Below are 27,148 nucleotides of genomic sequence, written 5' to 3'. Positions count from 1 at the left end.
GTTTACAAAGCTATTGTACTACCAACCTTACTATATGCTTGTGAAACATGGACCACTTCTAAACGCCATCTCCAACGGTGTCTCTGAAATTTTTTACACATCACTTGGGAAGACAGGTGAACTAATGCCAGTGTACTGGAAGAAGCAAAGATCCCCAGTGTCAAAGCAATGATTCTTCAACATCAACTTCGTTGGACTGGTCATGTTGTGCGGATGCCTGACGATCGTCTTCCAAAGCAACTACTCTATTCTGAACTTAAAAATGGAAAGCGTAATGCTGGTGGTCAACAAAAGGGGTTTAAAGGCTCTCTCAAGGCAAATCTTTAAAAATGTAGTATAAACACCAACAATTGAGAAACACTAGCCTTTGAGCACTCCAGTTAGTATGACAAAAATGTAAAATTTGTAAAAAAAAAAGGTGCTGCAGGCAGACTCGCAAGCCCTGCTCCAGCGGCAGCCCCATAAGCAAGGCGGCCCCCAACAGCCCAGCTCCCCCTCCCCACCTCCCCCCCCCCTTGTGCAGGAAGACAGTGGCCCAGTGGTTCTTTCAGAATACTTTTATTTATTTTATTTATTTATTTTTTACATACATTTTGTCATGAGCGCGGGGCTGCATTGTCCTAGCCCAGCAGACAGGAGTGCTTTCGTCAGGTCCAGAGGGGCGGGGGGGGGGTCCAGGGGTGGAGCGGCTGTTGGCAGGAGCATGTTCGGGTCCGGGGGGAGCAGGTGGGCCAAGGCTCCCCACACGTCCGTCGGGGGTGGGCAGGCTCCCTGGGTCTAGAAGCAGCCCCTCTGGAGAGGGGCAGGGGGGGCTGGCTCTCGAGGGCAAAGCACAGGGCAGGAAGGGGGCAAGGGCTGCTGTGCCCCCCAGCCACAAGTAAAAAGATGAAGATCGAGGGCGTCTCAGCCTGGGAGGAGAGCCAGTGGCTGTGTCCATCAGGCATTCTCCCCATAGCGGAGCGGGGCAAAGGTGTGGGGGAATAAGCAGCCAGGCCAAAGTGCCACCAATCCAAAGCTGGCCAAGGGCGCTGGTTATCTGGGAATTGTAGAGTTGGAAGGGACCCCCAGGGGTCATCCAGCCCAACCCCCATCAGCTGAGCTGCCCTGAATCAATGCCTCTTCCTGCCCCCTGGGGGAAACTGGTCCGCAGCTCCTGCCTGGGGGAGGAAAGCCGCCCCTGTTCCTTGCTTTAGATGCCCAGAAAGGAATCGTGGGATTGTAGAGTTGGAAGGGACCCCCACCCCCTGTGGGAGGGGAGGGAGGGAGCCGCCTGCCCAGAAGGCCGCAGCTTCTCCTCTCTCCCGCCTGCAGCCGGGCTGGGGGGGGCGGTTGTCCCCTCCTGCAAAGAGCCAGATAAGTGGGGAGGGGGCTGCCTTGGAGATAAAGTGCAGAGAGAATCCGGGGGAGGGAGAGCAAGGGGCAAGGGGGGGCAGCTCTTGGGGTCCCAGACCCCCGGGATAGTTGGCAAGGGGGTGGCCAGAGCCTCTGAAGCCGGCAAGCAGCGGCTGCTGTGGTGCCCACCAAGGGAGTTCTCCCCCATCCCCAAAAAGTAGTCCTTGGAGAAGCCAAGCGGGCGACGCTCCCTCCCCCCCCAAGCCCCCCGCCCTCAGTGCACCTATAGCTGCCTCGGTAGCGATTGGCACCGTCACACTCAGTTGCCAGAGCCCCCGCCCAGCGCTGGGGGGCAGGCCCCCCGTTGAGGGTCCAGCCCCCCACCCGAGCCCATCGTCCTTAAGGCCAGCAGGTGGGCAGGAGGGGGAAGCCCCGCGCCCCCTCCCGGGCCCAGCCTGCCCCCCGGGGCTACTGCAGGTAGCGGTAGGCCTTGAAGCAGTGGTTGCCAGAGTCGGCCACAACCACGTGGCCGTCGGACGTCAGCGCCAAGCCCTGCGGCCCGTAGAGGGGGTCTGCCGTGGTGTTGATGTAGGACAGGAAGGAGCCTGCGCTGTCAAAGACCTGGAAGGAGAGCAGCCGGGGGTCAAGGAAGGGCCGGGGGGGAGAACCCCCCAAATAAGGTGGTCCCTTTCCCCTGGGCAAGACAGGGAAGGGTTTTTCAGTTTGCAAATGCAAGTGTTTAAATTACGGATATTGGGGAGTGGGCTGCCAGGGGGGGAAATTCCCCTTCCACCATCAGGTCAGGATCATTTGACTGCCAGGTGGCTCAAGAAAGAGACTCCAGGCAAATTTTTAGGTAGCAGCTGAAGGAAGAGAAGATGGTTGCAGAGCATGTGCAGAGCGCAGCCCCTGGGCTTGGAGTGGGACTGCTTTGAGGTCAGAAGGTGAAGACCTCTGGGGCTTTGAGGTCTCTCTCCTTCAGAATCATTTCCACACCCACCCATGGGGCTGGCCCCCCACCTCCCTTCTCTGCCCTTCACTGGCCCCCAGTACCTGGATCCGGCTGTTGCCCCAGTCGGCCACAATGATGTTCCCGTTGGAGTCCACGGCGACCCCCGTTGGGGCATTGAACTGCCCGTTCCCCTCGCCGTGTGAGCCAAACTTGAAGAGGAACTCTCCGTCAGCACTGTACACCTGGGGGGGGGGGCAGGAACAGGGTTGGCCAAGTGCCCCTCCCCTTCGGCCTCTCTGCCCGCCCTGCCCCACTGTTCCTCTTGGGCTGTGCAATGGGAGGGGAAGGAGGGGCTGGCTTGCCTGCCCCAGACATTGGGCACTGAGTCCCCTCCTGCCCCCAAAGGGACAAACAGGATGGTGTACAACACTGGTGTCAGAAGTGGGATGGCATGCTATACAGTGGACCCTCCGGATACAAACTTAATTTGTCCCGGGGGTCCGTACTTACCCTGAAAAGTCCGTATCCAGAGGCGCTGCTTCTCTGCAAGCGCGCGGCATGATAGAGCGCTTCTGCGCATGCACATGCGGCGAAACCCGGAAGTGTACACTTCTGGGTTTGGCGCGTTCACAACCCGAAATTACGTTACCCGAAGGTAACGTAACCTGAGGTACGACTGCAGTGCATTCTACGCTGACTGGCAGCATCTCTCGGGTTGCAGGCAGGAGTTTCTCTGCAGCCGTAACAGGAGACGCTTTTGGGGACTGACTTTGGGAAGGACCACCCCCCACCCCCCCGTGGAAAGAGGCTGAGGGGCCTGGCCTGCCCCAAACACTGGGCACTGGATTTTCCCTGCACCCAAAGGAACAAGGCTCTGTGGGGACCGGAAGGTTTTGCCCCCTTTAGTAAGATGTTTGTGTCTTGCAGCATTGCAGGACTTTCTCAAAGCCGAGGGTCCTGCCGCTGTTTTATTTCTCTTCGCTGGGCCCCCAAATCCAAACCGACCAGGAAGTCCCTTGGATGCCTCACATTAAAGCCAGTCGGTTCCCTCCAAAGGGCAGGGGGAACTGAGAGGAAGATGCCCCCCTGAGCCCCCAACCGCCAGGACCAGCCCAGGGCGTTTGAGGCAAAACAAAGAAAATGGACAAAAGGGGCCTGACGTGCAGCCCCCTCCCAGCCCCACTAAGGGCAACGGGGGTGGGGGGCGCTGGGCTTTAGTGCATTAGCCCCCTCCTCGCCTGCCAGGAATGCGCTCTGAAGGCCCCGTGGGGTGGATCCCGCCGGGGATCCGCTCTGGCTCACCTTCACGGAGTGGTTGTGGAAGTCGGTCACCACGATTTCGTTCTTGTTGTTGACGGCGACAAAGTGCGGCCCTGAGGAGGGAGAGGGAGAGGGAAGGAGACTTTGCTTGCCGCCCCCAGGAGGGGGCTGTGGGGGTCAGGGGTCAAGAGGGGCAGCGGTGGGGGCTCAGGAGAAGACCCTGTGGGAGAGAGGGGGCCAAATCCATGTGGCCACAAGGTGGCAGGATTCCCAATGGATCTTTCAGTGGATCTCTATCTCCGAAATCCCCCACACACACTGCAGAGTGAGGCCTGAAGAGACAAGCCATCTGTCAGGGATGTTGTAAGATGGGATTCCTGCACTGAAGGGGCTGGACTAGATGAGTCCTGGGGGTCCCCCCTTCCACCTCTGGACTTCTATGATTCTATGACTTCCTCCACCTGAGAGCGTCTGGATAGGACCAGGCCCTGTGGGTCGGCCTGGGGAGACCTGATCCTTTCTCCTCGCACTCCTTTCCCACCCAAATTGCACCCAAACTTGCCGTTTGCTGGAGAGGCAAATGCTCAATTTTCAGCAGATGACAGCCGGGTAGCCATACCACAGTTTTGTCACAAGAGGGCGCCTTTATTTACAGGAAATATTTATTTACAGTGGTCCCTTGGGACTCCTGGAACCCAAACACTGCAAACCCAGAAGAAAGTGTTCTGGTTTGTAAAAAAAATTTGGAAGCCGAGTGTTATGCTGAGGTCTGTCTGTTTTTGCTATTTCTTTTGCGTTTTTGTGGCTTTTTTTGTGTTTCGTTTTTGTGACTGTGTAGAACCCAGTTCAGCTACTGGTTGACTGATCCTGTGACTGCAGTACATAGTTTATCGCTTTCATTTTTCATTTTATCTATCTCGTTAGATAGAAAAAAAATCACGTTAAATTGCTGTTTTAGGGGTTGTTTTTAAGAGTCTGGAAGGGATTAATCTATTTTGCATTACTTTCTATGGGAAACAGCGCCTTGGTTTTGAAACGCTCTGGTACTGGAACGGACTTCTGGGGCAGATTAAGTCTGAGAACCAAGGGGCCCCTGTCCAAAGCAGCCTTCGTGCATCGCAGGGGTCGGACTGGAAGACCTTTGGAGGTCCCTTCCTGCTCTCCCATTCTGATTCTCTGGAGGTTTATAACAGAGGTTGGGCCTCCACCTGCCAGTCCTTCCTTGGCTTCCTGCATCCCTGGGGGTCCCTTCCAGCTCTTCCTTTCTAGGGGGGCGCAGGCAGAGGCATGTTAGTCACCACACCAGCCGCCAGAAGGGTTAGTGGCAGGGAAGACACTCCCCTGCCGGCCACGAGGAGCCAAGGAGCCAAGCCAGCGACAGAGCAGAGAGCGCAGGAAAGCCCCCTCCCCGGGCAGCCCTGGACCCCCGAGGCGGGCGGCAGAGAGCGCTCGCCCGCTGGGCCCCGGCAGAAGCCCAAGGCATGCAGTAAGAACAGGGAACCTGGCGTGGATTACCGTCGAGGGTACCTGCAAACTGGCGCTCCGAGGTGCCGCGGCTGCCAAACTTGGTCACCAGCTTCCCGTTGGACTGGAAGATGAAGACACAGCAGGCCTTGTTGTCCACCACAATGATGTGGCCGTTGCGGTCCACGGCCACCCCCTTGGGGCCCATCAGGCGGCCGGCTCCAATTTTGGTCTGGGGGGCGGCATCAGAGGGAGAAATAAACAGGGGGGCCCAACACCCTACCCGTCCCCAGGGGGTGCCCATCAGGTCACAGAACTGGGTGCCCCACATTCAACCCACCCCCCACCCCGGGTGGCATCTCCAGGGGACAAGGGAAGGTCAAAGAGAGATGTTGCCAGCCAGGGCAGGCATAGTGAGCCGAGAGCCTGAGCTGGCCTAAGGCCCCAACTGTGACACCCCCCCACACACACACACATGGGGTCTAGATTTGGGGTTCAGCCTTCAGCTCTGGCCCATCTCCCCCAATGCACACACAGCCTTTGGCCCTCCTGCCATATTCCCCACATCGCATCACCTGTCCCACTTCCACCTGACTCTACCTGGACAGGTGTGCAGCAACTCCCTCCTTAGGACCCGGTGGGGACATTGGGTTAGTCTAACCACCAGGTCCTCAATGGGACCCCCGAGCCCACCCCGAATTTCCTGGACCCACTGAGGGGGCCTTCCCTGCACAGCCGCTGGCCTGGCGGAGCTGCGCAGGGCACCTGAGGCACCAAGTGGGCAGGTCTTTGCAGGAAGTGGAAGGGCATGGCCCTGCCCAGGGAGTTCTGCTGGGGGTCGCCAGAGACCCTTTGGGTGCCCCATTAATGCAGGAGGAACGGAAATTCCCCTCTGCCGCCGCCTCCTCCCTTACCTTGAACTTGCCCTCGGGGGAGAAGATGCTGACCCAGCGATTGTCGTAGTCGGCAATGATGATGTCCCCGTTGAGGTCCACGGTGACCCCGGTGGGGCGCTGCAGCTGGCCTGGGGAGCGGCCCCGCACCCCAAAGCGCAGGCGGAACTGGCCCTCGTTGGAGAAGACCTGCGCCCGGCGGGAGAGAGAAAGCGGGCGTGAGGGGCAGCCCCACCGCTCTCCCCAAGCGGGCCTTGGAGGGGGCAGGGGGGTGCTCCCTACCTGCACACACTGGTTATTGCTGTCGGCCACCACGATGCGCCCGCTGCTGGAGGTGGAGATGCCCTGCAGGTTGGTGAACTCGCCCTTCTCCCGACCACGACTCCCTGCAGCCGGGGGGGGGCACAGGAGTGAAAAGCAGCCCCACATCTCACGCAGCACCCCAGGAAGCAGGCACCCCACCCCACCCCCACTCGGCCCAGGAGCTCTCCCCGCCCCATAAGAATTAAGGAATTGGGAAGATCCGGAAGGAAACGAATCAGGTTCATGTGCGCAGTTGGTTGGAATGTGTCGGGAAGATGGCGTTGACCATTTTCAAGACTACGACTCCCATGATCCCTGGCCTGCTTGGGCTGATGGGAGTTGGAGTCCAGCCTCCCCTGGAGGTCCAGAGGTGCCTCACATCTGGCACAGAAGGTGGTTGGGATGTTTTTATTTTGATAATATCTTTTGTATTTCATTTTTTTTTCATTAGGAACGTTTCTCACTTAAAGGGCTGATAAATTTTCATAAGGATCTTTAAAAAATAAATAAATCACAAATTGTTGAGGAAATGCAGAGAATTGCATTAAATGAAGAAGTTACAGAAGCAACACTGGCAGGTTTGTCTATCTCTACTCATAAGTCAGTCCTGGTACGATCACAGGAATGCAGTCCAGCTATAATTCTGGGCTCAGCCAAGCGTTGGGAAGCCTCATTGCTGAGCTCCCTGGGAAAGGTTTGGGTTACAAATGGAACAGCTAGCAGCTAAATTTGAAGGAAGCCTTTCTGAGCCACTGGGTTGCATCTAACGAAGTAAGACTAACCACGGAACAAGTTCCTCATGCCCACTAATTTCAATAGGTCTACTCCAAGTAGACTTTAGTTGGAATAATATTGTTTTTGCCAAAAAAAAAAAGAAACACCTACCTATAGCAGCAGTAGCCAAAATGGCATCCTCCTCCATATGTTGGGACTCGCATTAGCCATACTAGTTGAAGCCGATGGGAGTCCAAAAAGCAGTGGTAGAAACTGAGATATGAAATCTAGGAGCTAAATGGCACCTTCAACCGAGGTGATGGGGATTTTTTATACTGTGAACCGCCCTGAGACCTCTGAGTATAGGTCGGTATATAAATTCAATAAATAAAATAAACAGAAGATGCGCTCTGTCCTCTGGGTCACTTGGGGGTTCAAGACTTGCTCCCCTGGAGCTTCCTTTGCACAGCTTCAGTCGCCAGGCAAAAACGGTTCTTTATCGGCACTGGGCCAATAAAGACCAATTTGTGGCCTTGAAAATGGGTTTGTTGGTTTGTTTCCATTTCTGTGTGTTCTCATCCTGTATGTTTATGCTGTGAACCAGCCTGCGATCTTTTCTTTTTTGCCTTTTTTTATACAGTGGACGCTCGGGTTGTGAATGTGATCCGTGTGGGAGGCACGTTCACAACCTGCAATGTTCGCAACCCGCAGCGTCACGTCTGTGCACGCACAGGTTGCGATTCGGCGCTTCTGCACATGCGCAGGCACTGAAACCTGGAAGTAACCCGTTCCAGTACTTCCGGGCTCGGCGTGGTACGCAACCCAAAATCACACAACCTGAAGCGTCTGTAACCCGAGGTATGACTGTATAGATTCAGTAGCTGTTTTAATTTCAGCAGATTATAAAAAGACACTTTGTAAGGGGTTTGTATTTTTGCATCTCTTTGAATAGCAATAAGGTAATAGTAAAGTAAGAAGCCAAGAAGAGCCAGCGTCCAGTTCTCCCAGTGGCAGACCAGTGGCCCACAATGGGAAACCGGGAACCAGGATCCGGGCCCAGGAGCAACGCTCTTCCCTGCTGCTGTTTCCAGAATCTGGGATTCTGGAGGACTGCTGCCTCCGACCTTGTGATTTGGGGCCAGGCAGCTGCTGGGCGCTGCACCCGTGCGGAATGACCGCTCCCCCGCCGCTCCAGGGCCCCCCTTTGGGCCTGTCCCCATGCACTGCCCCTCGCTGCCCGGCCAGCCCCCCAGCGACTGACCCACGCGGAAGATGAGCTCGTCCTCAATGGGGTTCTCCTTCTTCTTGCCGCTGCTGTACATGCTGGAGGGGCGGCGCACGGCCTTCTGGCGGATGTGGCCGCTGCTGGGGGACTTGACGCGGCGCTTGACGTCGTCCGGGGAGGGCGGCACGTCGGAGGCCTTGACGGCCTTGACGCGGAAGGGGCTCCCGCGGATGGGCTGCCCGTAGAGGCGGATGGAGAGCAGGTGGTCTCCCTCGTGGCGCGGCGTGTAGAGCAGCTCGTAGGTGCCGTTCTTGTTGTCCAGCACCTCGTGGCCGAGGGCCGAGCCGTCGGGGGCGGTGGCCTCGGCCTGCAGGCAGGCGCTCCCGCTGCGCACCAGCTCCCCGTCCTTGTCCTTGGTTGTGACGGTCAGCGAGGCGGCCTGGCCCACCACGGCGTGGCGCAGGCCCTCCCCCGTGGCCACCGTCTTGTGGGCGATGGCGCTGGTGGTCAGCAGGACGCCCAGGTTGAGGATGGACTTGCGCACGCCCTCCGTCTCCACCACGTAGTCCACCTGGGCGTTCTCGTGCGGCTGCTCGGGGAAGTCGCGGCCGGCCAGCTCGCTCAGCCGCTCCGTCATCTGCTTCTTGACCAGCAGGACCTCCATCTCGGAGCCGTGGTCCAGGGCCTGCTCCGTGAAGCTGCAGCTGCTCAGGATGTTCTCCTGGCCCTGCCGGAGCGTGTCCAGCTGCGCCTGCAGCACCTGAGGGGCAGGAGGGAGGGATCAGAGGACGGCCGGGCTGGGAGGGACCCCAAGGGGCATCTAGTCCAGCCCCCAACAACGCAGGAACTGCAGCTCCAGAACCCCTGGCCAGAGTGGCTTTTCGGGCAGCACAACCAGCTCAGGGCCACACGGAGCCCAAAGTCCATCCCGTTCCCTGATAGAATCATTCATTCTCTCATTCATTCATTGAATTTATATACAGTGGTACCTTGGTTGAAGAACACCTTCGTTTATGAACAAATTGGATTAAGAACGCTGCAAACGCAGAAGTAGGTGTTTTGGTTTGTGAACTTTCCCTCGGAATAAGAACATGTTCCACTTCCTCTTGAGTGTGTTTCATTTGTAAATTGAGTCCCCCGCTGCTATGGGAAAGTGCGCTTTGGTTTAAGAACAGACTTCCAGAACGGATTAAGTTCGTAAAACAAGGTACCACTGTATCACCCTAGACCCGGAGGTCTCAGGGCGGTTCACAAAAAAAGGTCACAATATATAAAATCAAAATAAACACAATAATCCAATAACCCCCCCCCAAAAAAGACCCACATTTTAAAGGGTATAAGATGTTGATTAGGGCAGCCAAAGGCCTGGTGCCCCACAGCTCAGGCCCAGTGTAGCCGAGAGAAAGCGCCCAGGACCGTGCCTCCCACAGAATGCTCTGCCCTTTGGCCAGCCAGCCATGCGCTCTGCAGTTTTAAGCGCGAGGGAGGGGCTGGCCACCGGCCAGTTGGGGGCCCATGCCAAAGACGGGGAGGGAAAAGGCAGCCGGGGAGGGTGGGGCTGGACGTTGGCGCCCCAGAGACGCACTTCATTGTTCCAAAGAACAATTGTTGACAGAAGCCCGTATTTGCGTTCTGCCTGAACTCTCACAAAGAGCCCCTTGTGGCCAAGTCACCAGGGCCCTGGGGGGGATCTCAGTCAGGCCTGGCCCCCGGAAGAAGCGAACTGGAGAAGAGGGCCTCTGGGCATGCGCAGAGAGCCACTGCCCCATCCCCATCCTCCAGGAATTTGAGAATCTCTGAAACAGCCCATGGGAAGATCCCTGGGAAACAGAGGCTCCGTGAAGAGGCTCTTGCCACCTTCCTGAGCGCTGGCGCTCAGCGCAGGGCAGCATTGTCCCGGCCCAGGCTCACCTTCTGCTTGGCTCCACACAGGGCCTCCAGGTCCCGAACCAGCAGCCCCTTCCGCTGATGCAGCGCCTTCTCCAGCTCGGCAAAAGTGCTCCCAATCTCAGCCACGGCATCGTTCTTGCGCTCCACCAGCTGCTGGCTGATCTCGGAGACCAGCCCGATGGCTGTGGTCAAGTGAGGCAGGCTGGGGGGCGGGAAAGGGGGGGTCAGTCCAGCCGCTGCCTGCAAGGGCCCCCGCTCCACCTCCTCCTGGGCAGTGCCACCCCCACCCCCCCTCCCAGGGCGGTACCGGCTCTTGATGGCGTCCAGTTGCTGGCGCAAGGAGGCCTTGTGCTGCTCCACCACGTCCCGCAGCGGCACCGTCACGTGCTCCCGGTGCTCCCCCACCGTGCACTCGTGGCACATGGCCGTCTCGCAGGACTCGCAGTAGTACTCCATCATCTGGCGGGGGGGGGAGGGAGAGAGAGGCAGAGGGCAGGGTGAGAAACTGGGACAGAAAACCCGGGTTTCAGTCACCACAACAGAATGCCCAGGCGCCCCACTGATCAGCTGATTTGAGAAGTGGCCGCTGCACACATCAGTTTTTTTAAAAAATATGTTTTATTATGCTTAAACACCAACAACCCCCCCCATGCATTTACATCATTTGTTACAAGAAATGCAAAATTAACAAAAAATAAACTCCTAGGTTTTGACAATAAATCTTCTTAAGGGACATCTAACTTCCCATCGTCTCCATACTTCATTTAATATTTACTAACTTATTGCTTAAACCAACCCATTCATTTTATAATAAAGTATTATTTCTCCTGTGTCCTTGTTTCTTACTTAGTACAGCTACAGGAGTAATTTGAAGGCAGCCACCAAGTTCACACTGCAACAACTATTCTTAAGATATGTTTTGAAAAATTCCCATTTTGCAATAAGTACTTGTTTTGAATTATCTTTCATTTTTTCAGTTAATTTGGCTAGCTCTGCATAGTCAACTAATTTTTGTAACCATTCTGACCGGGAAGAGATTTTATCACTTTTCCAATTCGTCGCTATTAGGATTCTCACAGCGACAGTGGCATATGGAAAAATTTCTCTTACATTCCTAGGAAGGTCTGGTCGTGTAATTCTGAGCAGAAAAGCTTCTGGGTTTTTTTTATAAATGAAAGCCTAAACATTTTTTTAAAGTTCTCTATACAGGGTCCTGCACGGATCACTTGTCTCCCACCAACGGATGTGTCTGTTTTGGTCTCACCAAGCCCAGTGATCCGCGGGCAGATCAGCACAGAAGGCACACCCTGAGGTGCTGCGCTGCCCCACAGGTTAGCTGATCCACAAAGCAGCATGGCATCAAAAGACGAGTTTCTTTGGGTGCCGTGCTGCCCCACAAGCCAGCTGACGGGTGTGACACGGCAGCAATGCCAGCCAGCCAGATGGAGATGGCAGTCGCCAACCCTGGCGACGTGACATCACTACTTCCTTGCAAAAGGCTGGTTACCTGTCACAAAATGCGATGGGCACCCAGTTAGTTTCGGGGGCAGTGAGGGGTTGGCCCATCCCCCCACCAGTGCCAGAACAGGCCCCTCCCTCCTGACTGGGGGGGGAGCTCCGCAGAGGAGGAGGAGCCTCCGCTCGGCCTGCGGAGGGGTCCCAGGCGCCCCTCCCCAGCGAAGCGAGCCTGAGGGGCCCAGCAGGCCAGGAAGGGGAAAGGGGCAGGGAGGCAGCGGGGTCCCCTGCCTGCACCTCTGGGGCTCACCTTCCCCTCGTGGTTGGGGCAGGAGAGGGGCTTCCCCGGCACGGCGCTGACCGAGTCCAGCATGGCGGCGGCCGCGTCTTCGTGGCTGGCGCTGTCGGGCTGGCGCTGCAGCACCTCCATGAGGTTGGTGATGAAGAAGTTGTTCTGCAGGGCGGCCACCCCCTTCTCGGGCAGGATGGAGGTCTGGCGGCAGACGGGGCAGGAGAGGGTCAGGCTCTGGGGCGGGATATAGTTCTGGAGACACCTGGGGCAGAGCAGGCAAGACGAGACACGGGGGTCAGGGGGCCAAGCGCCCACTGCTGGGGGGGGGCAAGGAAGGCGGCGGAGGCAGAGATGAAGCGGGGAGGGGGGAGTGGCAAGCGGGGGGGTGGAAGGGCAGAGGCGAGGGGGAGGGGAGACAGACACAGAGGTGAGATGGCCCCAGGTGGGGGTGGGTACAAAATGAGTGGGGCTGAGGAGCGACTGACCACTGCAGTCTGTGGGGCTGGGGGTCCCTCCCCAAGTCAGCCCTGTGCCCCTCTCCGGGGAGGCCAGCCTGGCCCTAGAAACAGATATCTCTTTCCCCGATTCCAGCACGGCCAGGGGTTGGACTTGATGATCCCTGGGGTCCCCTTCCAACAGTACCGTTCTGCACCCAGCAAGCCTCCTGGGACTTCAGCTGCAGGGGGGTCTGCTGGGGGCGCAAGGTCTCTCCCCACTGACTTCCAGGAGCACAACCCACCCCCATGATCTTCAAGGCCAACTTGGGGTTTCCTCCCTGACCCTCCCAGCTTCTCCTTGCAAATCTCCCCCAGAGCCAGTCACCCCCTGCCCCTCCCCCCCCAGCAGAGCCAGGCGGCCGCTCTTCGCCTGCAGCGCCCCCACCCCAAGCAGCCTGGTGGTGGTACCGCACCAGCCCCCCTTTCCTGGCTTCTCTCTCAGCCCCAGACCCCTCCTGCCTCTTGGTTTCCCCAGCCCCCCCCCACCTGAGCCACTGACTGCCCCCCAACCTGCCCCCCAGTGAGGTCACCCCTTGGGCGGGAGGCAGGACCACCTGCAAGGTCACACGGACTGGCGCCCGGCAGAAGACCTGGGCACTCTCCGTCCCCATCCGGCAGCGGCTTCCCAGATCTGAGCCAATGCTGGAAGGGAGCCAGCCCCACGTTGGCTCAGGGCGGGCGAAGCCAACCCCTCCCCAGACAGGCCTGGCACACGCTCTGCCCCTCCAGCCGCAAGGGGTCATTCTCTTCCGTCCACGTAGCCCACCCACCCTCCCTGAAGACTCAAGGGGCAGGAGACCCGGAGAGAGGGCATCAAATCCAGGACCCACTGCAAATGGAAAGACCACAGGAATCAGCTCCCCTTCGCCTCTGCCAGGGGGATCGGCAACTACCCCCCCCCCCCAGCCTCCCTCGCTGACCCTTCTGCCTGGCACGTCTGACACGCTCAGCAAATTCAGGAAGCTCATCTCCCCATCCACCCCCCCCAGGGCCCACCCCTGACTGTACCAGGTCGCCATCCTCCCCCCCCCCAGCCTTGAGCCCCCATTCTGCCACTCTGCTCAGAGGGCAAACTCCAGGCCTCCTTGACCTGGGCTGGCATTTGGCTTCCTGGCCTATTTACAGACTACAAATATAGCGCCTGCTTGCTTCCTGCCAGCGCCTGTCCCTGGCCTGGCTTGCAAACGGGGTGAAGAGGGTGGCAGGCGACAGACTGTGAATGTGTAAAGAGGCAGAACTGGCAGAGCTATCTCCCCCCCACACACCCCCCCCCAAGGACAACCAAGACCAGAAAGGCTGCTGCCCCCAAGGAAGGGGGCCCAGTGCCTAGGGGGCCACTCTGCCAGGGCCTGGTTGCCAGTCTAATGGCCAGCACCAGGCTAGAGGAGCTTGCAGCCCAGAGACCAACGCCAGGAACCTGTGCATGACCCAGGACTGTTTTGCCAGGGGGTGTGGCGCCCATGAGCCCCTCCCTGCCCTTCCTTTGTTCCCACTGAGAAAGGCCCCTGAGTCAGCAGCAGAGCGCTGGATCCGATCCTCTGTGGTGCCAGATTAGGGTGTGTCCTTCAGAGTCTGCTCACATGCTACTAGATGAGACTTCCTCAGCCTCCGCCCTCCAGATGTTTCTGGCCTACAACTCCCATGATCCCTAGCTAGCAGGACCAGTGGGCAGGGATGATGGGAATTGTAGTCTGGAGGGCCGAGGGTGAGGAAGCCTGGGCTAGAGACAGAAGGTGGAGCCCAGAGTGGTCCTGGCATGGAGGGGGTTAAGAGGGTCCCCCCTGCACGCCCCACACAGCCCACTGTCCTGGCGCCCCAGCTCAGAAGTCCCAGTGAGGAAAGAACCAGGGGTGAGCCCTGCCGTGGTGCAGCAGCAGAAGAGGCCAAGACCATTGGTCCAAGGGATCCAAGAGCCACTCAGGCAAACCCGGCAACTGGATAATTATAATTATAATAATTTATCATTTATACCCCGCCCATCTGGCTGGGTTTCTCCAGCCACTCTGGGCAGCTTCCAACAAAATATTAAAAATACAATAAAAATGCCATCTCAGCAGAGAGGGGGAGGGGCCAGAAGCAGAGAGGAAGGATCCTGCAAGTGCATCACTATCTTGCAGCCATGGGGTAGATGCTGATGTATGCCTTTAAGTTTGGTAATGTAATACCTTTCCATAAAAAGCTATTTTTTTATTAAAAAAAAGAGAAAGGGGGCGCTTCCTGGCCTCTGTCCTTCCCCAGGGCAAAACAGAAAGGTGTCTGTCAGACTGCGCTGCAATTTAGAGAAACAACGTGCTCCAGGACAGACCCAGAAAATGACAGCCCCCCCCCTCCTGTCCCTAGCAGTCCCCGGCTGAAAGCCCTCCAAGGTGGCCGGCAGCCCGTCCTGCCTGGGGACCCCAAGTCCCTCTTGCAAGGGTGGACCTGCTCCCAGGCCCCCTCAGGAGCAGCACCCAGACGGGGGCTGCATCTGCCTCACCAGCGCTCAACCCCCACCCCCCACCCCGCCTCACCTCCCCATGTGACAGATGCCGCCGCTGCCCTCCTTCCTTCGCCCCACATGAGGCAAGCAGGAAGATGGATCAAGGGGCGCAAGTCTGGCATGGGCACCTTCCAAAGCCAGGGGCTGGAGGGACATCCCAGGACACTCTGCAAAGGAGCTCAGGAAGCTCATTCAAGGCTGCAAGCTGAAACTGCTGAGCTGCCAGATATCCGAAAGCTGAATGACTGTGTGGCACATTATCTATGCTAAGTGGCTTCCCAATGCCAGAATGTCTGCATTATCAACACCTGTTTATGAATTGCCACTGTTAACCATGAAACTGCCGCTCCCTGTTGCTTTCTTTGTTTCAGTTCCCTCTGATCTCACTCTTCTCAGTTCCCCCACAGCCGAAACCAATCATTGGTGCACCAGGAAGTCAGGATAAGGCTCCATGCATCTGACTGCAGTCCATGACAGCTTGTGCCACGATCAGTGTGCCAACCTTTCAGGTGCCACAAGATGCCTGGTGTTGCTTCTGCTGTAACCAGCTGGCCTGCCCGCCCCGCCAGAAACTTCTCTTTCAATTACACCCAACATTCTTTAGCTGACACATTATTTTAAGAAAAGACATTTGGACCACCGTCAACCACTTAAAATACATTCGCCGTTTCAGAAATCTATGAAGAGGCCTTGAGAACCATAGAAATGCCCTGTGTCTGGATCAGGCCCAAGGGGGGAGGGCAAACAGATGCCAGGGCAAGGGAGCCTCTGCCTGGTCTCCCAGAGAGGAGGCAGAAGGCCAGAAAAAGGCAAAGAGTCCAAGCCACTTCTGCCCAGAATTAAAGCCTTGCAGACACAACTCTTCTAGTCCTCCAGAGGGATGGGAGAGGCTCCCTTGCACCCAGGAGGGAGGGAATCTCGACTCAGCCGATGCCTCGTCCACCCACACCCAAGGGAGACAGAGTCCCGAAGTCCCCCCCCCAGATCCCCCCCCCCAAAGCAGCCTTCCCGCCGCCTGCCGGGCTCAGCCGAGGAAGCCGCATCACTGCAGTCTCCGCAGGGAGCTGGATCGGGAGGCGCCGCGGCGGCGGCAGGAGCAGGAGCAGCGGGGCTGGGGGCGCCCCCTCGGGGCCAGGCGGCGGCGGCGAGGGGGGCGTCTCTCACCTTTCGCAGAAGGTGTGCAGGCAGGGGAGCACCTTGGGGTTGTGGTAGCGGTCCAGGCAGATGCTGCACACTAGGAACTGCTTGTCGATCTGCCGCACCACCGGGCTAGAGCTGGACTCCCGCTTCGCCATGGCGACGGCCGGGGGGGCGCCCCACTGGCACCCTCCTCCTCCTCCTTCTTGGCGGATGGCCTGCCAAGGAGGGACAGGCAAGGGGTGACCCCCGACGGTCACAGGCGCGCAACCCACACCCCTAGAAACCCGGGGGGCAGGAAGGAGGGCAGGAAGGAGGGCAGGAAGGAGGGCGGGGTCCCCCCCAATTTCCTTCCCCTGCAGGGCCGGGGACTCCCGGGACACCCCCTCCCCACAAATCGGTTAGGACCGGCAGCCCCCTCTCCTCATCCGAGCTCCAGCTCAGCCCCGGATCCTGGGGGAGGCGGAGGAGGGCCCCACCCCCAAACAGCAGCCACGCTGGCGGAAGCGCCAGCCAAGCCCGGGAGATGCCGCGGGAGGGGAGGGATGGGGGGGCGGCAGCATCCCCACCTGGCCCGCCGAGCCCCCTCCCCCGCCGCCCAGCCCGCCCCCCCTCCGAGGGCCCAGGCCGGAGCCCGGCCCGCGCCAGCCTCCCGCTCGGCCCGGCGCGCTCACCCAGCTCCTGCGGGCGACGGGGGCGCCCTCGGGGCCCGCCTCTCCGGAGCCCCCCGCCAGCCTTCCGGCCATGGCGCGGCGGCCCGGGGGACCTTCCGGGTCTGGCAGGAGGGACGGAGCGGCGGGCGGGCGGGCGGGCGGGCGGGCGGCGGCTCCTCCCCTTCCCCTGGAAGGCAGCGGTGTGCCCGACCGCGGGGCCGGGAGGCGGAGGAGGAGGAGGGCGCTCCCCCAGCCCGCCCCCTCCCGCCCCCGCCAGGCTGGGCCGGGGCCAAGGGGCGCCTCCCCGCCGCTGCCGGGGGGGGGGCTGCAGAGGCATCCGCCCCGCCCCCTTCCGCAGGGGCCAGCCTGGCACCCCCCCCCCTCGAGGCGCCCGCCCCCTCGGGGCTGGGTGCCAGGCGCCCTCCTCCCAGGCCAGCCCGGGGAGGGGCGCCCCCAGGACCGCGCCCCGGCCCCATCACTCACCGGGCGGGCTGCTCCCTCAGCGGGAGGGGCCGGGCGCCCCCATCACCGGGGGATGTCGGCGGGGCGAGGCCCGGGATGCTGCAGCTCCCGATCCGGCTGGGCTGGGCTGGCTCAGCGCATCCCCTCGGCGGCCGGAGCGTACCACTGCCAGCGCCGGGGGGGGGGTGGGCAGGCGGGCGAGAGCGGCGCTTTCTCGCTGGCCGCCGGAGCCCCGCGGAGCCCCCGCCGCCTGCTCGCCTCCAGCCCCTCCGCCCCCGCTCTGGGCAGCGCCAGCCCCCGGCCCCGGGAGCAAGGGGGTGCCCCGCCTCCGCCCCCCCTCCCGGCGCGCCAATGGTCGCGCCCGCCGCGCCGCCGAGCCCGCTTCCGCAGTGCCCGAGCGCGGAGAAGCGGGGGTGGGGTGGGGTGGGGGGCGTCGAGCCCGCCCCCCAAGCCCCGGCGGGCGAGGCCAGGCAGCAGGCGGCGAGGGAAGGGCCCTGCCCGCGAGGGGGAGGCGAAGAGGGAGCGAGGGTGGTTGCCATGGGAACTGCATCTCGGTACCCGCGGAGGATGCTGCAGGGGAGTGGCGGGAGGGGGAGGGGGCTTCTTCGCACCAGGAAGGGTCCTCGCGCATCCTTTAGGAAGGTCAACCCCGCGGGGAGCCACCCCTTGGAGCTCAGGGCCGCAGGGGCCCCTAGGAAGGGCCCGATCCAGACTCCCCCCTCCCTCTTTAAAGCCTCCAGGTGTCCAGGAAGTCTACCAGATGGCGGGCTCCTGAATTGAGTCTTCTCTTCTCTTTCCTGAATCTGCTGCCCGTCAAATGAGCGGGTGGCTCTGAGTTCCAGTCCACGTCAAAAGAGCCTGTCTGCTGGATCAGACCAGATGCCTCTCTGGCCCCACATCCTGTGCCCCACACTTGCTAAGCAGGTGCTCCCATGAAGCCACAAATAGGTCATGAGCAGAAGAGATCCCTCGCCCCATATCCTCCTGGGAGGTGATATGAGGAGGGAGACGCTTGGCTTCTGATAGGATCTTAAAAGGATGTTTTAAAAGGCTCAAAACATCAGGAGAGGCGGCCGGGTCAGGCCTTTCCACTCCGGCATCCTGTTCTCAATCAGATGCACAACAAAACTCTCCCCCGTCAATCTGTGCTTTCCTCTGCTGAAGCCATCACAGCCTCTTGTGGAAGGGAGTTCCACAGTTGAACCATGTGCTGCATGAATAATTACTTCTGAGCTTCATTTGATTCCCATAAGTATTTGGAGGGAAGGAGAGAGACGTTTCTGTTCACTTTCTCCAGGCCTCCACCATGTTGTGTCTTCCTCGCCTTTCAGCTAAACTAAAACGTTCCAAAGTCGCTCCACTCCCTGGATCATTTTGGGGGTCCTTTTTTAAAAAAACGCTCCCAGTTCAGACCCAATGAGCATATATGCAAAATTAAGGTCTTTTGCCTCAACAGACATCACTTTACAGGTATTCACATGGAAATGCCTTGGCCATTTCCCCTCCCAGTCAGTCAGTTTGGAGCCTCCTTTGGGGGCTCTTTTGGTTTCAACCACTCTGAACAATTTGGGTGTCATCAGCAAACTTGGCCCCCACTGCTCACTCCTACCTCTGAGCATGTATGAACAAGCTAAAAAACTCAAGTCCCAATCCTGATCCTTGGGGTCAGGGGTGCCACCTCAGTCTCGGGGTTGTGGGTGCCCCACCAGCAACTCTTCCTCCTCTCGTCTGCAGCCGGGGAGGAACCCTTTTCTGCAGGGTGGGGCAGAGAGACTGTCTCTCCATCAGAGACCCACTCCCCGCGGGGAAAAGGCTGCTTTGCTGGATGGCTGCAGAGGACGGATGGGTGGAGTACTGTTATTATTATTATTATTATTATTATTATTATTATTATTATTATATTTGTGGGGGCCTGGCTCCCACAATTATATTCTAGTGGGTGCCCAAGCACTCACAGCCCCCTGGCATTGGCGCCCCTGCTTGGGGGACTCCACTTTCTGCATTCAGAGACAGATAGGTAGCCGTGTTGGTCTGCCATAGTCAAAATAAAGAAATTCCTTCCAGTAGCACCTTAAAGACCAACTAAGTTAGTTCTTGGTATGAGCTTTCGTGTGCATGCACACTTCTTCAGATACACTGAAACAGAAGTTGCCAGATCCTTCTATATAGTGAGAAGGTGGGGAGGGGTATTACTCAGAAGGGTGGTGGGAATGGGAGATTGGTAGATAGCTGATCTCATTGGTAGATAGCTGATCTCAGGCTCATCTCAGCTATCTGCCAATCTCCCATTCCCACCACCCTTCTGAGTAATACCCCTCCCCACCTTCTCACTATATAGAAGGATCTGGCAACTTCTGTTTCAGTGTATCTGAAGAAGTGTGCATGCACACGAAAGCTCATACCAAGAACTAACTTAGTTGGTCTTTAAGGTGCTACAGGAAGGAATTTCTTTATTTTGCATTCAGAGAGTTCTGCTCCTGCGGCTTCACCAGTTCCAGATGCACGACAGGCCCTCTCCTCTTGCTCCTTGCCTGCTTAGCTTCCTCGGGAGTCTTTGGTGAGGGACTTTGGCAAAAGCTTTTCATCCCTCTGTGATGCCACTCTGCCCTGGATGCTTCCGCTGCCATTCCCGCACCGCAAGGGGTTGGACTAGAGGACCTTTGGGTCCCTCCCAGCTCTCAGATTCTCTGCCCTAGACCCCCAGAAGACACCTGAGCCTCTTCCCCTCTCTTCTCTGGGTCTGGAGGGAGACTGGTGGGTGGCAGGGGCCTCGTCGTAGCCCCCCAAGAGGCCTCCCTCTTGCTCAAGGGGCATCAATGGGGCAGGGACAGGCTGCACCCTCTCTCAGCAACACTCAATCAGCGGGGCAGCAGTACTCACCCACTGGATCAAGCACATGCCCAGCCCCCTAGGCCAAGAGACCCACCCCCTGCCCCTGCCCCCTATCTGGACCCTCAGAGGCCTGGCTGCTGCAGCCGTTTCCCTTCTCTGGTTGCTACACAAGGAGTGCCCCGCTCTCCCCATATCCTCTGCCCCACTTCCCCAGGGCCTTACCGTGCCATGGCAGGATCATGTCCTCACTGCATCAAGGCTCCCAGGGCTTCTGCCCCACAGCCATGGGGCTGGGCACCTGAAAGGCAGCAAAGGGAGGAGGAGGCTGTAGTATCACTCAGTGGATAAAAGCAGGGGGAAGAGGGAGGCCCCCCCCCAAAAAAACCCTATCTGGGCAGCATTTCCCCACTCCTCCTCTTGCCCCCCTGACTATTCCAGGTTAAGTCTTATTTACTGGGACCCCCACGTAGCTGGTTACTCTGAGGCTTTGCCCTGACCTGTGTGCCACCCCCAAACCCCTTGGCTGGACCTCTGCCCTATAAGCGCTGCCACAGCATTAGGGGGGAGGAGGAGAAGCTGCCCCAGAGAGGACCCCTCCCTCCGGCATGTCATCCTGGAGCCCCACCTGCTCTCATGGGGGTGGCAGCAGGGGCCGGAGGGAGACCCCCGGGCCCGTCAGGTTCCTGCCAAGCTGCCCTCCTGAAACGACCCTCTGCAGAAGCCCCCTCCTGCCCTGTGGTTGGGGGGGGGGAGAGCCAGGCCCCCAGGCGTCCAGCATTTCCTGGCACCCAGAAGAAAAGAATAAAATCCAGAAATTCTGGCAGGGAGAAGGGAAATTCCCAAAAGGAGGTGGGTGCCTGGGTACAAACTCCTTCCTGGAGTGGAGTTCTAATAAAAATAAAAATAAAATAAAATAAAAAATTATTACTTATACCCCGCACCATCTGCCCAGGCCTTCCCAGCCACTCTGGGCGGCTTCCAACAGAATATTAAAAACACAAGAAAACATCAAACATTAAAAGCTTCCCTAAAGAGGGCTGCCTTCAGATGTCTTCTAAAAGTCAGGTGGTTGTTTATTTTCTTGTCATCTGATGGGAGGGCGTTCCACAGGGAGGGTGCCACCACTGAGAAGGCCCTCTGGCTGGTTCCCTGTAACTTGGCTTCTCACAGCGAGGGAACCGCCAGAAGGCCCTCGGAGCTGGACCTCAGTGTCCGGGTAGAATGATGGGGGTGGAGGTATACTGGGCTGAGGCTGTTTAGGGCTTTCAAGGCCGCCCTCCCTCCTCACACCAACTCTCCATGGCCATGCTTTAGTTGAGATTCCTGCATTGCAGACTAGATGGCCCTTGGGGGTCTCTTCCTGCTGTACAGCTCTATGGCAGCCGCAGCAGCAGCGGCTCAGAGACCGCTCTGGAGGCAGACCCGCTGCCTTGGGAGTCTAGCCCTCAGGAGCAGCCCTGGGCCGCCTTTCCCGGCCTCGGAGCAAGTGGTCTGCTGCTGCCGGCGCTCCTCTCAGGCCTCCTTCTCTCAGCCCAGCCGGAGCCACGCAGCTGCTCAGAGGCGGGCGGCGCTGCTGCTCCTCGGAGGCCAGCCAGAAAAGACGCCTCTGCCCCGCCTGGCTTGGCGGCCTCTCTTCTCTCCCCGTCGGCTCCCGAGGCCGCTTGGCCCAGTCCGTGGCTCCACGGTCCGCCGGCCAGGCAGCGAGCCCCCCGCCAAACAGGGCCGACTTGGGGGCGGGGAGCGTGGCTTCGCCGTCGGGCTGTGGTGTGTGACCTAGGCGCAAAGGGAACCCCCGACAGGCGCCGCCGAGAGGCGTCTGGAGAGCAATCTGAGCCAGGACTGGGTCCCGTGGGGCGAGGGGGGGCGCTCGTGGGTCCAGCGACGGGCCAGGGCAGCCCTTGGTCGAGTCTGCTGGGCGCCACAGCGGAGGTGGGAGGCGAAGAAGGCGCAGTACAAGTTTGAGGAGATTCCTGCGGCATCGCATGAGCCTCCGAGTACAATTCCTTGATTCTAGGAGATGCTCTCTTTGGCCATCCACACAGCAACAACCTTGCGAGGTGGCCGATTTCGAGCGCGCCGCCTTGCAGCCGTCGGGGGCCCGGCACCCACCCCTCGCACGGGCGCATCCAGGCTGGACGAGGTGGCCAGAGGGTCCCCCATCGAGGGAGAGGGGCCTCTCCCCGCAGGCCGGTTCCTCCTCTCGCCCACCCGCGCGCGCGCCAACCAAGGGAGGAGCCGCGCCCAGCCTCTCCGCCCCCCATGATCCTCCGGTTCCCGGGCCAAGCGGCCCCCAGGCGGGGCAGAAGGCAGCAGGAATGCGGCCCGGCTGGTCCGGCTCCCTTTCCCGGCCGCCGCCCCCTCTTTCATCTGGGTTGTTGTTGTGCTCGGGAGTCGGGACACAAAGTCGTTCTCCCTCCGCCCGCCCAGAACCGCGCGGCTCCGAGGCCAGGAGCTCCGCCGCATTCCCCCGCCCCCCCAGATGCCCCGGGCGCCCTTGTGCGCCCCCTTCTGCCATAAGACCAGGAGGAGAGCCTGCCGGGCCAGGCCACCTTCTCCAGCATCCTTACAGGGGCCAAATACTCCTAAAAACCTAGGGATCAGACAGACTGCCTCTGGAGCTGGAGCTTCCCTAAGAACCTCCGAAGAGCCCGTCTAGTCCAGCCCCCTGGCTGCCCCGGGGCCAAGCGGGTGCCCCGGGGGAGGCTGCCTTGCAGGACCCCAGCGCAAGAGCCTCTCTCTCCGCCTGCTCTGCCCGCATTGCTGCTGCCTCGGACGGGAGACAGAGCCGAGCCATCCTGGCCAGTCGCCTTCCCGAGCCCTCTCCGCCTCCCGGAATTTGCCTCATCCAAGTTGGGACCCACCATCGCCTCCTGCGGGAGGGAGTTCCGCGGTTTCACTCGGCCCCTGCAGAAGCGTCCCGTCGGGTCGCTCCCTCGCAGCGGCTCCGGGCTCTCGACGGGGCTGCCAGCGCCGCGGTCCTCCTCGCCTCCGGAGCCCGAAAGACCTCCCGGCGCCGCCGTCCCGGGGGCGCCTCGAGAAGCCGCGCAGGGACCTGCTCACCTGTGCAGGTCCCGGGCAGAAATGCCGCCCGTCCTCCGCCGCCGCCGCCGCGTCCTGCGGAGCCCGCGGGGTCCCGGCCCCAAAGAGAGCGGCCCAGGAACAGCCGCCGCCGTCGGGGAGACGCCGCTCGCTCCGCTTGTGCTCGGGAGTTTCCTCCCGCTTTGCTCGGCGCATGAAAGGCAGAGCGGGGCGCTGAGGGCGGGCGACCTCGCCCAGAAAAGGTGGCGACCCAGAGTTCGCCCAGGTCCTACCTGAGCAGGTATCAGGGACCGCAGGGACCGGCACCGCGGATTCGCTCCTGGACGGAAGGCGGCGCATTTCGGAAGAGCCGCCGGGGGCTTGTGGCGCCCCCTGCCGCCTGGAGAAGCCCCTGCTCAACGGAGCAGCATCTCGGCAGGTAAAGGCCAAAGGTGAGCGTCAGGAGCGGCGCTTCTTCCCCCGACATGTTGAGGCTGGACATTTCCTCCCGCTTCTGGCGAGCCAGGGAGGCTCAGCAACGCAACTGGTTGGCTCCGGTGGAGCCGAGCTCTTTTTTTTATTATTATAATTTTTTATTAGATTTTCACATTTTATAAAGACATCCCACACACAAAAAAGACAAAGACAAAAACATGTATAATTTCAAAACCTTACTTTCTTAACCTTGTTCCTTGACTTCCCCCCACCCCCCCTTCATACATCCAAATTCCCATAATTAAGTCAGCAAGTTGTTATTTTTCCTCCTTACCATCTTAATATTACATCTCTCATGAAAATTAAGTTTTTTCCTAAGGTTGACCCAAATTCCCTTCCATCGATTTCCCATTTTTATATTAAATATGGATCATACTAACTAAACCCAAAAGTCATAAACGTTTTTAAAACTCTGTTTTCCCCTCCCTCCCATCCCCGGTTTCCGTCCCTTCCCAAGTACGTGTCCACAATAACAGTTCTTAGCCTGGATTCCTCACGTCCGAGGCCTTCAGGTCTCTTTCAGTCCCTCTCTGCCGGTTTTGTTGGTAGTCCTTTGTGTTGGTCATCGCGTCTCGAAGGGGTTCTATCCCAATCAAACCAGGTTTTCTTCCCACAAGAATACTGCTGCAAAAGTTCCAATAATCCTGCATATTCAGAGTGGAGGCCCCAATCATATTTCTTCTTTCTTTTAAGTTCCTGTATTCCAAATACTCCAGGGGCCTCCTCCATCTTTCGTATCTGTCAGAGCTGCTACCAGGTCCCAGCTCACATAGGACCACGCCACACAGCTTCCACTTTAAAAGAGTCTTTATTGAGTTACAGGTTTCATTTCCGAACTGCAGCGTGCAGCTCTACACCTTCTGCTCTAGGTCGGCGAAGACCCGTCTGAGTCCCCGCCTCTTGCACACCAGCTTAATACCCTAGCCTTGCTCCACCTCCTTCGCCTCTCCCTACGTCTCTGGGTCCTTCTGCCCCCCTGGGCCTCCTCCCTTCTACTCTCCTCTGACGCTGACCCCCCTGATCCTTCTGCCTCCTTGCGGCGGGCTTTAGGACCTGGCTCACTCTCCGGGCTGCTTACTGCTCCAGCTTCCGCTGCATTTGAACTTGGCGCGCGCGCCCAACTCTCTACTTTCCTCTTAACCGTTGCCTCGCTCTCTGAGGAGGGCGTGACCACCCCTGACTCGTGCCCTCCCTCCTGCTGACAGCCTCCGGAACCCGATGCCTGGCTACCTTCCTCCCTGCTGCTCTCAGTCTTGAGCGTGGGTCCCGACTTCCAGCTGCTGCCGCCCTCAGTTATGAGCGTGGGTCCCGACTTCCAGCTGCTGCTCTCTGAATCTCCTCTGTTCCCTTCCTCCTGGGGTGTCCCCCCGGATCCCCCCCTTGCTCTGCTCACTGGGGCTCCCTTTTGGGAGTCCTCTGACTCACTGCTTAGGCTTGGAGATCTCGGGTCGTCATCATCACTCATTCTCCCTTCGGCTTCCTCCCCCTCGCTCTCTGTTTCCACCCTTCTCTGCGTCTCTGCTTCTGAACCCCTGACATCCATCCCCCCCTCGAAGCCCCCCCTTCCCCCCTCCCCGCTGTCAGGTGTGGGTGCTGGGCGCTCCATCATCATGGGAGGGAATGCTGGATACAGGTCGCTCCCCGTGGGTGGCCGCCAACTGAAGACCTCCGAGTCTTCCCCCTCGCGGTCGTCGACGTTGACTTGTTGCTCTTCCATCTCTGTACCGCCGTGCTCGAACCCGAGGTCCTCCCCGAACACGTCCATGTCAGTCTCTGCGTCGGTCGCTCGACCTGGCATCTCCAGCCACTTCCTGCGCCATCGCTCCTCTGGTCGATCGTCCCACCAATACGAGTTGCCTGATGCCGAACCTGCCGGTGAACCTTCTGGGGAACGGGTGCTCCGTGCGGGTTCCCCTTCTGAGTCGAATCCATGGAACGTGCTGGAAGAAAGTGTGGGTGTGAACAACCAGTCGTCGAAGAAGCTCGCTGGCATGGGTTTGTGTGGGAAGAGGGCATGAAACTCGTCCTTGAGCAGGGGTTCCTCCAAAGCGTAGTCTGGTACCCAGCTATTGGCGCTGGCCCGGGTGCCCTCTCTGGCTAAGAGGTATTCGACTCCCTCTTCCCCCCATCTGGAGTCCAAAATCTCCGTGACCTCGTTGATGTGGTCCTGGTGCTTCACCTCCCGCGTCTCCGTCCGTTCCCGGAGCGGACTTGGCGCCATCCCTGGCTCCTGGAACCTGTGAGGTGCCTTGTAGGGAGTGAGCACCGACCTGTGGAACACCGGATGCATTCTGGAACCCTCCGGCAGCGCCAGTCGGAAGGCTACCGGGTTGATCTGCGCTTCGACTTGGTACGGACCGATCTGCTTGTGCCCCAACTTCTTCTTGGCAAGCGACCTGGTCGGCACTGCGTGGGCTGCCAACCAGACCCAGTCTCCCACTTGGATCACTTCGCCAACCCGCCTGTGCTTGTCAGCTTGCACCTTGTAGGCGTGCTTAGCTAGCTCCAGCTGCCGTCTGAGTTGATCTTGGACCGCCTGCAGCTCTGACGCGAACGCGTCCGCCGTCTGTGGTTCTCCTTCCCCCACTCTCTCCAGTCCCGGGAAGGTTCTGGGATTCCTCCCATTGTTGGCAAAGAACGGCGTCACTCCTGTGGACACGTGCTTCGTGTTGTTGTAAGCGAACTCGGCTAGCGGCAGGTAATCCACCCACGTCGCAGGCTGTTGATTGGCATAGCATCTCAGGTACTGCTGCATGATGGCATTGACCCTCTCTGCTTGCCCGTTGGTTTGCGGGTGTCTTGCTGATGCCAGATTGACCTTGACATTTAGAAAACCCATCAGCTTCTGCCAGAAAGACGAGATGAACTGGCGTCCGCGGTCGGACAGGATAGACCGTGGCAGGCCATGCACTTTGAACACGTGATCTATGAACAGTTTGGCGGTTTGTTCCGCCGTGGCCACCTTCGCACACGGAATGAAATGTGCCATCTTGGTGAACAAGTCCACCACCACTAGCACAGCTGTCTTGCCTCTCGAGCTGGGTAAATCCGTCACAAAGTCCAGGGCCACCCTCTCCCACGGTTCAAACGGTGTTTGCAGCGGTTCTAACAGTCCCGCCGGTGGCCTGTGTACCGGCTTGGCCCTCTGGCAGGTGTCGCACCTCGCGACGTAGTCCGCGACCTCTCCTCTCAGCCTGGGCCACCAGAAGTCTCTCGCGACTAATTCCATCGTTTTCTCTGTGCCAAAGTGACCGGCCGTGGGTGCGTCGTGCAACTGTTGCAGTACCTTGGCGCGAAGGTCGTCTCCTGGTACATAGACCGCCCCTTTGCGTAGGAGCAAGCCGTCCCGCACCTGGAACTCGTCCGTGGTAGCCGTGCCTCTGAGCAGTTCCGCCATCTTGTCTTGCGCGAATGAGTCGTCCCGCAATGCACGTCGCACCGCATCCAGGTCTACTGTAGCTGAGGCACACGCCCACGCCGTCGGTGCGAAGATGTGCATGGCCGCCGCTGGCGTCACCTCTTCTAGGTATTGCGGTTTTCGGGACAGTGCATCCGCCATGATGTTGGTGTCGCCTGGGACGTACTCTATTCGGAAATTGAAGTCAGCAAAGAACTCCGCCCAACGTATCTGCCTCTGGTTCAGGAACTGAGCCGTGCGCCAGTGCTCCAGATTCTTGTGGTCCGTGCAGACCTGCACCGTGTGCTTGGCGCCGATTAGGAAGTGCCTCCACGCCTTGAAAGCTGCATGAATGGCCAGCAACTCCCTGTCCCAGATGGTGTAGTTCTGCTCCGACT

At 59.2% G+C, this 27,148-nt stretch overlaps 1 protein-coding gene across 8 annotated transcripts; it reads right to left on the bottom strand.

Moving 5' to 3' along the window:
* Positions 1 to 542: 542 nt before the first annotated feature.
* TRIM3 (tripartite motif containing 3) lies at positions 543 to 20,138 on the bottom strand. 8 transcript variants are annotated; one of them, XM_082219207.1, is made up of 12 exons: positions 20,047 to 20,138; positions 15,921 to 16,092; positions 11,799 to 12,042; positions 10,341 to 10,492; positions 10,055 to 10,235; positions 8,180 to 8,903; positions 6,184 to 6,287; positions 5,923 to 6,090; positions 5,060 to 5,240; positions 3,587 to 3,657; positions 2,386 to 2,526; positions 543 to 1,953 (listed from the first exon to the last, which is right to left on the bottom strand). In XM_082219207.1, the coding sequence occupies exons 2-12, from the start codon at positions 16,049 to 16,051 to the stop codon at positions 1,801 to 1,803; spliced, it is 2,250 nt and encodes a 749-aa protein (XP_082075333.1). In that variant the 5' UTR covers positions 16,052 to 16,092; positions 20,047 to 20,138; the 3' UTR covers positions 543 to 1,800. The 8 variants fall into 8 exon arrangements, with proteins under 8 accessions (XP_082075333.1, XP_082075331.1, XP_082075332.1 ...); XM_082219205.1 differs by having other exon boundaries at positions 15,921 to 16,111; positions 20,063 to 20,138; XM_082219206.1 differs by lacking the exon at positions 20,047 to 20,138 and adding an exon at positions 17,766 to 18,298 and having other exon boundaries at positions 15,921 to 16,111.
* Positions 20,139 to 27,148: the final 7,010 nt, after the last annotated feature.

This window comes from Podarcis vaucheri, assembly GCF_965113315.1.
Source record: "Podarcis vaucheri genome assembly, chromosome: 4".
NCBI lineage: Eukaryota > Metazoa > Chordata > Lepidosauria > Squamata > Lacertidae > Podarcis > Podarcis vaucheri.
The sequence above is the reverse complement of the archived record's forward strand: the minus strand, read 5'-3'. Positions and strand labels throughout refer to the sequence as shown.